The 9,028-nt window shown below is 40.5% G+C and overlaps 1 protein-coding gene across 1 annotated transcript; it reads right to left on the bottom strand.

Moving 5' to 3' along the window:
* Positions 1 to 1,192: 1,192 nt before the first annotated feature.
* Positions 1,193 to 3,868, bottom strand: klf17 (Kruppel-like factor 17). The gene is made up of 3 exons (XM_017420781.3): positions 3,638 to 3,868; positions 2,453 to 3,536; positions 1,193 to 2,342 (listed from the first exon to the last, which is right to left on the bottom strand). Exons 1-3 carry the CDS (start codon positions 3,701 to 3,703, stop codon positions 2,167 to 2,169), a joined length of 1,326 nt encoding a protein of 441 aa, XP_017276270.1. The 5' UTR covers positions 3,704 to 3,868; the 3' UTR covers positions 1,193 to 2,166.
* Between the last annotated feature and the right edge of the window lie 5,160 nt (positions 3,869 to 9,028).

The raw sequence follows: 9,028 nt of genomic DNA, 5'->3' as shown, positions 1-9,028 counted from the left end.
TCTTCAGTAATATTCTAATTTTCTGATATGATGAATTTGAGATTTTCATTTGTTGTCATTTGTAATCATCAAAATTAAACAAAATAAACATTTGAAATATGAGTTTGTATGTAATGTATGAATATAATATACAAGTTTCACTTTTTAAATGGAATTACTGAAATCAATCTACTTTTTCATGATATTCTAATTTTATGACCAGCACCTGTAGATGCTCTGCGTTTCCCCACAAGAAACATTTACATTAGATTAAAAATAAGACACTATTTTTTTTAAATGACTAATTTTCATCCCTAATGTAGCGCATGTTACTGTAACATCCTTATCTGAGTGGATATATTGGCTTTACAGATGAATAAAATATATTATTATATCTTAATATTGTTTAAGTCAGATTTAGCATTTTATTTGTAAATGAAACAGATTTAGCAAATAAGTCTTCAAGGAAAGCTGTAAATTATTAGCGTCAGTGATTACAAACCTCTATCGCCTGATGCAATTGTCAAATTGAACAACAGGGGGCAGTATTGCATAAGAAGAAGGCGAGCACAAAGAGACCTGATGGTAACACGAGTTGCCTGTTTCAGTAGCTTGTAACCTTAAATATTACCAGTTTAGGTATTTAAACTCTGTCTAATGAGGGCATATAAGTACAAAACAAACAGCTGTAACAACTATGATGTTATTTTTATCCATTTATTATTATTGTGTTTATTTTTTTGCAATAGTTACAATAAAAATATTCCATTGGCATTTCTTAACTTTTAATATCATTTCTAGAGATCATCTAGGGACCCTCACATTTTGTGACCCACCGTTCGATCCCGAAGCCAATGCTGGTAAACACTGCATCATCCTGTCATAACATCACCAAGTAACTTCCTGGTATTTAGAGGTCATGTAAAACCAAATAAACCTAACTACATCTCATGTAAAGTGTGGGTTCGCTTGTCCCAGACTTACAAACGATGCTTATTTTGTTTACTGGACATGCTCTGAAGTAATAAAACCATGTAAATATGTTATCAAAATAGAATGCAGAATTACCAATTAGATTGTAGATGATTGATAACATGGTAGTCCTGAAATAAATTATTAGATGTAGAGGTCTAAACTTAAATATGGAAGAAAGTATACAAAAACCAAAGTTCATGTATATGCAAGTGGGCAAGAAGACGACAATAAGAGCAAATAAATTGAAAAAGTACTTTTATTTTTTAGATTTTTTAGCCCTTGAGTACACACACACACACACACACACATATATATATATGTGTGTGTGTGTGTGTGTGTGTGTGTGTGTGACAATGAGACAATTGCGTTCCATCAGAAATATACATGTAAGTTTACAATTCATCTTCAAGTAAAGCAGTTTAACCCTCAGTAACAGTGGATTCTTCATTCTGAAAAACATTCTCTCCAAAACAACTAAAGTCATGTTTCTGTCTAAACAATGAGCTGTAAATATATAAAGTGGTATTTGAAGTACGGTACTAATTCTGTGCATAAATAAAAAATATATATATATATAGTTTTAGTACCTGAATTTGTTGGCATTTCTTAAGCAAAACCTTCACAAATAACACGACTGAGCTGCAGGCTGATCCCACAATGCATAGCAAACCTATGGCATCTGTTGTGTGTTCTGTACATACAAAGTGAAGAGAGGGGGAAAAGAAAACATGTCGATTCAACCCTGACCTGATCTGAGTACAGTCTTTGAAATAAAATATATATATAAAAAAAGTAAAAATGAGAGAAATACGCTTATGTACAGAATTCTGGGTCCTGCCCACAACGAGCAAACAAGCAGTCCTGTCAAGGCACTCACCAATAATCAATAACTTACTCAAAAGACAGGATGAGAAATGTCTTAAATACTACTATAACTTAGCCAGTGTGTTCCGTTTTTCTTTTCACAAATATGTACAAAAACACCATCAGAGGCACTTGACTTGGTAGAAAATGAGGCACTTTTTAAAAAAATCAGCACTGTTTCCCAAAAAATATTATTATATTGCTGTTCAAATTTCACTCTCATTGCATATACTGCTACCCCCCACACATACAACAGTCCAGCAGGGGGGGTGACTCCTTTGGAGACGCTGTCAGTGATCCCCTGATGGGTGGATGAAGTGTCCATGAGCTGAGAGAGGGGTGGGGGGCCTACATGTGCCTCTTCATGTGCAGAGCCAGGTGGTCCGAGCGGGAGAAGGCGCGCTCGCACAGGTGGCACTGGAAAGGCCTGTGTCCGGTGTGCTTTCTGAAGTGGCGCGTGAGCTCGTCGGACCGGGCAAACTTCCAGCCGCAGCCTTCCCAGTTGCAGTGGTACGGCTTCTCGCCTAAGGAGCAACACACAACAAAAGGGGTTAGAAGAAAAACAAAACAAAAAATCTGGACAACATCGGAGCAGGACAGCGCAGGCTGAAAAGGAGACGCGCGTTAATCTCACCTGTGTGCGTCCTCATGTGGGCTTTGAGATGGGAGCTCTTGGTGTAGGTTTTCCCGCAGCCGGGGAACTCGCAGTTGTGCGTGGCGGCGCGTTTTCGGGTCCACGACTTGCGGCCTCGCTTCTGCTTGATGCACCCCACCTCGTCGTGCGCGTAAAACTCAAGCAGCGGCGAGGAGGGAGGTGTGAGCATCATGCCCTGCAGAGAAGCGGGATGCTGCTGCTGCTGCTGGATCTGCTCTCTGTGCATGCTGTACTGTCCTGGAAACTGCGCGTACTGAGCGTGATATGGCGCGCTCAGGTACTGGTTTGGCAGATGGGGCTGACTGAGGTGATGCTGACTGTGAAGATGATGGGGGCTCATGCTCGAGTTCATCTGCGCCAGACCGCAGCCTGTGCGGCCCTGGTGGATCGGGTGCGCGCCGAAACCCGGCAGCGCACCTGGAACTGCACCCTGCTGGTGCGTAAAAGCCGGCGGGTGCACGGAGCGCATCTGCTCCACGAAGTTCCCGGCCGCCATCATGCACGACTGGACCCCGGGCTCGGCTTTCACTTTGTATCCGAGCGTGGGGGGAGATGCGGCAGATGGAACCGAGAGTGGATTCAGAGCCCGCAGCTCTGTGTACTCACAGCCGTCCCTCATCTTGGCCGCCCTCTCCGGCGAGCTCTCCTCTGGGTAACCCATCTCGGGCGCGAGGAGCTCCGCCATCAGGCTGCGCACCGGGGGGGACTCGGTGAAGCCATGGTAGCTCTGCGCGGCCAGGTGAGCAGCAGCAGCAGCTGAGGGGTGATCGGTGGAGTCTGGAACAGAGGCACCGCTGCAGCTCTCCGGAGACTCCGGGAGGGAGTAGGCGCTCTGCTGCTGCTGGTGCGGGGGAGAGGACGCCTCCGTGCTGTCGTTGCTGCCCGCCACGTCAGCTCCGATGGTGTTCGACAGAATGAACTCGAGGTCCAGAAACTTCCCCAGCTCGTCCTCCTCTTTGGGGGGCAAAGACGGAGACTGAACGATGCTGAACTCCACCTCAATGCGCGAGCTGTCCGCGCCACCTGTTGCGCTGCTCCGCGCGCACTCCTCCATGTTGCAAAGCTGCACACGCAGGAGAACAGATGTTAGAGAAACAGATAAGCTTCAAAATCAAGAATAACAAATATCTGAACAACAACAACATAAAAAAGTATTTTACTTACAATATTCATCGTTTTTACACACGGGAACGACGCCATTGCAGGCATCAGTGCTTCAGCCACAGCCATGACACCCACTTTACTAACCTGCGCCTTTATATCAAAGAAAGTTTCGATTTAAAACTCCAAACTGGGACAGAAGCTGCTCTCTGTGTCCATAGAGAGCTGCTCCGGTCGTGCGCACGGCTCAGGAGTGTTTCCAAGATTCAGGATGTGAGTACCTAGGCTGCTGACGCTGAAGCTTTTATGGCTACATTTTTCTCCTGCTGGGGGAGGAGGGTTAAGGGGGCGTGGCGCACGCAGGCTGCCCCCCTCCCCCTCCAAACACGCACGTGCAGTGAGCACATACAGTACATATCCGCTACCTGCCTTTGTTTTCTCCAGGATTCCTTCAGCAGGTGAGATGCAGTCAAAATGAATCCACCAAATGAATTATGATGTTTCTTTTTTTCTCTTTCTAATTTATCATTGTTTGCCTGCAGAGCTCGAAAGCAATATACATTTATTGAGGCTTTATGAACTTCAGTGGACAAATCACTCAAGTTCTGCTTGAACAGACAGAATACTTAACAATTAAAATATCCCCTCCCCCACATTCACAGTTCAGCCGAATTGAACAGTTTTAACAGCCCCGATCAGTTTCGTCCCAGCCACTTCACGTCATTAAATCGTCCTGAATTCATCCCTGCATGTCCATCACAAACGTGTGAAGTGGGGAATCCTCAGTACTGCCTCCCCCCAGACAACCTGTTAATCCTGCAGTAAACAAAGACTGACCCACAGGTTTCATGAGACCCCCCTCCCCCAACCTCCCTACATGGTGAAGACTTTATTAAAAACTTCTTTTTCAGCTTTTCTTTTAAATTTAGTTTTATGCTCCCTTGTTGTTTTAGACACATTTACTTTTTTTAAAAAAAATCCCTTCAATTTTAAGAATTATATGAACACAGACTAAAATTATGAAGGGCAGGTAATCATGAAATCGCCTTTGTTTGTCTGCCTGTTAGCAAAATATCTTATGAACCACTAGACAAATTTTATTGAAACCGTCAGAAAGTAACCGTTGTGTGTACGTCTACAACTGATTAACCTTTGGAGTCAACCGAATTCAGGCTGGCCACCACATAACCAACCTCGGTAAGCATAAAAATGGCTGTAATTCGGTCGATTTTTCAGCTACTGAGATCAAATTTGGTGTGGTAGTAGCTGAGACTGATCCTCAACACATATTCCAAGCACTAAGAAGTTGCCTGAAATTGTTATTTAAAACCTTACAAGGTGACAGGTGATACCTGAGGAATGCTACATTCAGTTTTTAATTTTTTTTCCCCCTGAAGATCATTCTTTGTCCACATATTTATGTCAGAAATAATCTTTGACATTAAATTTGGCAAAGAAATGCTAAGGCCAGTTTTAGAACAAAAAAAACCCTAAAACTTTTTAAACTTGATTAAAAGGCTGTATATTTTAATTTTCCTCAAGAGTCGTTGCTAAAAACCTGGTTTTCATTATTTTATTTCAAGTAGTTTTATTTTTGTACAAGGATGTTGAGGGCCACTTCTGGCCCCTGGACCGTATTTTGCCTCCGCTTATTTTAAACACATTTCTTTACGAACAACAATTTATCAAATTTTGGATTTGTATGAATCATATTGTTTTATCTTAAGATAACACGTAGCTTCATTGGCAAACTTTTTTTTTAATTCTCATTGATTAGGTTTTACATTTACACCAATTTTAGATATTCTTATTTTACACAAATAAAAAGGCTGCTCATGTCATAAAATGGCAATATATCAATACAAGATTTTTCAAGCTTAAGTTGTTTTATTTAAAATAAAAGAACTTTTAAATGTAAAATGATTACAGATTAAGATTTCACTGTCTCATTAGACTCCATTTATGTAGTTTGATTTTGGCAAACGGAGCCAAGCAACCTCCAGCAAACCTTCCTCGGGCTCCTTCCCCCTGCGCTCATGCTGATCGTGTGTAACGTGGCGTCCTGAAGCCCTCTGCTTTTATACGCCGTTATTTTTGACCCGCCGTGCTTACGTAAAACAGATTCCAGTACAGCCTACGAGCCAAATGGGAAATGGACCCTGCTTCCTGAGGAAAAACTTCACACTCGCTTCCTGTACTTTCACTCCGCGGTCACCTTCGGACAAGCTGGAGGATACATATGGGCTCTTGGCCTTTTGCCCGAACACAAACTGTACTCAAAAGCAGATACTTTGTGTTCATCGCAGGATCCACGATCATGTCCCTGGCACTGATGATCTGAATGAAGTATTCCTACGCACAAAAAAAAAAGCAAAAACAAAAAGACAATAACGTCCAAGTTAGGAAATAGTAAAAAGTTAACTTCACTTACCTCTCGTGTTACTGTAGCTGCAACAGAGACAACTATCATCCATCTTGTCTTTATCAAACTCAGCTCATGTAAAAAAACAACTAGCCAAGAATAAAGGCACGCACACACACACACACACACACACACACACACACACACACACACACACACATACACACACAAATCAGGATCAGGTTTCTCCTTTGTGACTCTTTCCTTAAAAAAAGCAGGAAGTCTTCCATCTAAAGTGTTTTCAAACACAATTAGTTGAGATTAGAGTCAAGCAGACAGACAGACAGACAGAGAGAACCATGAAATGGTAACTTGCAAACACAAAAAGCTCTTTCATCCTTGTTGTTTCCAAAGCTTTTACTTATCTTTCTTGAAAATTACACAGCCTAGCTTTCATATGATACTTTGATTTGACCATTTAACACAAAATAAAAACCCAACAACCTTTCATTCTTCTTTATCCTGGATAAGTGTTGTGTGCTTGCACTCAAGCTACAAGCAGACTAATAGATACATTTTTTTAAACAGCTCTTAGATTTAATATAAAATTTAATTTACATTCAAAAAATGAACCTGTTTAATAAATAAAAATGTGTAAAAGAAATATACGCACAACTTTATGACTTTATTTCAAGATGAAGCATTAATGTTGTAATTTAATACATCTGGTCTTGGTTAACAAAAGTTTTTAGGGTGGTCTTTTCTTTTGTTATTAGACCTGAGTCCGATTTATTGTAATTGGGTGGGTCTTAATCTCTGTCCTCAATAGATATTTAAAAGTATTGTCAAATTTGTTTAAAGTGACACTATATAGGACCTTTCAGTTCAGCAAAATCATGTTCCGTCAACAAGGATTTTCTTTTTGAGTCCTTTGAATGAAGAAAATAAACAAAACTGAAAAATATATTGGCTTATTTGACAAGTAATTTACAATTTGTTCAACCGACCCAGCTAAAAAACAGCAGTAGGAAATAAATTAAGTCAGTCTTAAGTTACTGTTTATACATTGCAAAAAAAAAATTAACTAAGTTAACTAATTAACTAAGAAGAAAAATTAATTATCATTGCTTAAAATATCCTCAGAAACATAGCGTCGTCTCTAGAAATGTCCCCATCCACACGGAAACACAGAAAATGGTCTGAAATGCTGCGGTAACATGCCAGGCTCACATGTGGCGCTGCCATGAAACTACACCAAAAACAGGAAATAAAGACGTGGAGAATGCTGGGGCTTGAAATGTAAACACCAGGAAAGGAGGAAGCTTTCTTGTTTTCTAAAGGGTTGTTTTGATTGTCTGCACAGAAATGGCACGGGTGGCCTTCAGAGGCTTTATTTTATTTTTTCCCCACTCTGGAACCATTTTCTTGTCCATCTGAATGCATAACTAAAACAATAAAAAAAACTATTTGCATAATCACGAAAAGCCTTCTCATGTGGACGGCCCGTTAATCTCCATGTGCTCATGTTATGCAAACATATTCCTACTTAAATCAACCATGAGCCTTGGTTGTATTTTTTTTGAGTGTAGCTAAAAACAATGTAAACAGTTACCTAAATCTACAGTTTGAATGGATAAAAGTAACTTAATGGTTAAACATTTGGCCCCAGAGTCACCAATTACTGCTTGTTGTAGACAGTAGCTACAATTAAGAACTAACCATAATAGAAAATAAGTTTAATGATTTGCAAACTGATAAGTGAAACTGGGAAAACTGAAACTGTTGCTCCAAAAACTTAGATAAAAGTAATGTGAAACAGTTGGGGAAGGCAGCTTAGTGATAAAATATTAAAAAGGTAAAACACATTAAACTCAGTGGAACCATAATTGTAATATACCTTTAATGTTGATGTCAGATAATGACCAGTTTATACTTGTAAGTGTGTTAATGGGTTGTAGTTTGGTTTAACTTTAGCTCTGAGGAAAAAACGTGGAAATTTGTATTGTTGCCGTCTAGTATCATACAGCAACTTTTTAGGAATTCAGTCTGTAACAAACTTCCTTCTGCTGTGCAAACGTTGCTTTCTATCATTTACACACACATATATGCTCATTGTTTTTCCTTTTGTTGCTTTTCTTTCTCCCCTGTGTTCCTGTTTAAACATTAGCTGTGCTCAGAACCAGGAACGAGTTGTTTAGTGAAATACGGGGACACACACAGACAAACACAAACACCAGCAGCAATTATTCTCCATCACTCGCAAAGAGAGGGGAAACCCAGTTGTTATCTTGGATAAATATGCTGCCGTGCATGACATGAAAAAGCAACAAAGTGATTAGGGAGGGGAGGGTGGGGGGGGAGAGGGGTTGAGCCACGACAGAGAGGAGACGGACTAGTTACCTTCCAGAAGGATATCAACAGGAGGCGGGGAGGAGAGGAAACAGGAACAGACCAAGGAGAATCATGGGAAAGAAGAACGGCAGCCCTGTAATCTTTAATTCGGTCTTTTCTGAGGCTAGACCTCAACGTCTGCTGGGTTAAACGTGGCGTGGAAAGCTCCTTAACTCTGATTACACTGGACTAGATTTCACTGCGGTGCTATAAAGTGAGACTACATTCTACATTCCATATACACAACAAACAAATTATGATTTAAGAAAGGCTATAAAGCAGTACAGAGTCATTACAGGTTTTGAGAGAATGTTCAAAACAGATTCCAGATTATGAGGGGGGAACTCAACAAATTAAAATCCCAGGGTAACCATTTTTTTAAAGCTTTTTGCCCAGATATAACATTTAGTCATCAATGGTGTAACAGGACTGACTCCTGCTCACTGTGGCTAAATGCCTCATTAGCATTCAACACTAATGTGGTCGTTAGCAGCTGTTAGATTAACGAGATCAAGTCTTCACACTTGTTTGATTAGGATCAGAAATAATTAGGAGCTTGGATTGTTCTGATGACCTACTGAGAGTGAAAATGTTACTATTTGTATCATTCCTATTATAATTCTAATCATTAATCTTGGCACTTTTAATTACAGAGGCAGTCTTGGGTCATTTTTTATGTATAAACTTAGCAGAAGAAGTAA

The sequence above is a fragment of the Kryptolebias marmoratus genome, linkage group LG20 (assembly GCF_001649575.2).
Source record: "Kryptolebias marmoratus isolate JLee-2015 linkage group LG20, ASM164957v2, whole genome shotgun sequence".
NCBI lineage: Eukaryota > Metazoa > Chordata > Actinopteri > Cyprinodontiformes > Rivulidae > Kryptolebias > Kryptolebias marmoratus.
This window is presented reverse-complemented; position numbering and strand designations above follow the sequence as displayed.

What these genes read in the sequence shown, in the direction of transcription:
- klf17 (XM_017420781.3), bottom strand. Translation starts at nt 3,703, where the DNA reads ATGGCTGTGGCTGAAGCACTGATGCCTGCAATGGCGTCGTTCCCGTGT. An exon ending in GTGTAAAAACGATGAATATT is followed by an intron (nt 3,537 to 3,637) that starts GTAAGTAAAATA and finishes CTGCGTGTGCAG; the next exon opens with CTTTGCAACATGGAGGAGTG. An exon ending in CCACATGAGGACGCACACAG is followed by an intron (nt 2,343 to 2,452) that starts GTGAGATTAACG and finishes GTTGCTCCTTAG; the next exon opens with GCGAGAAGCCGTACCACTGC.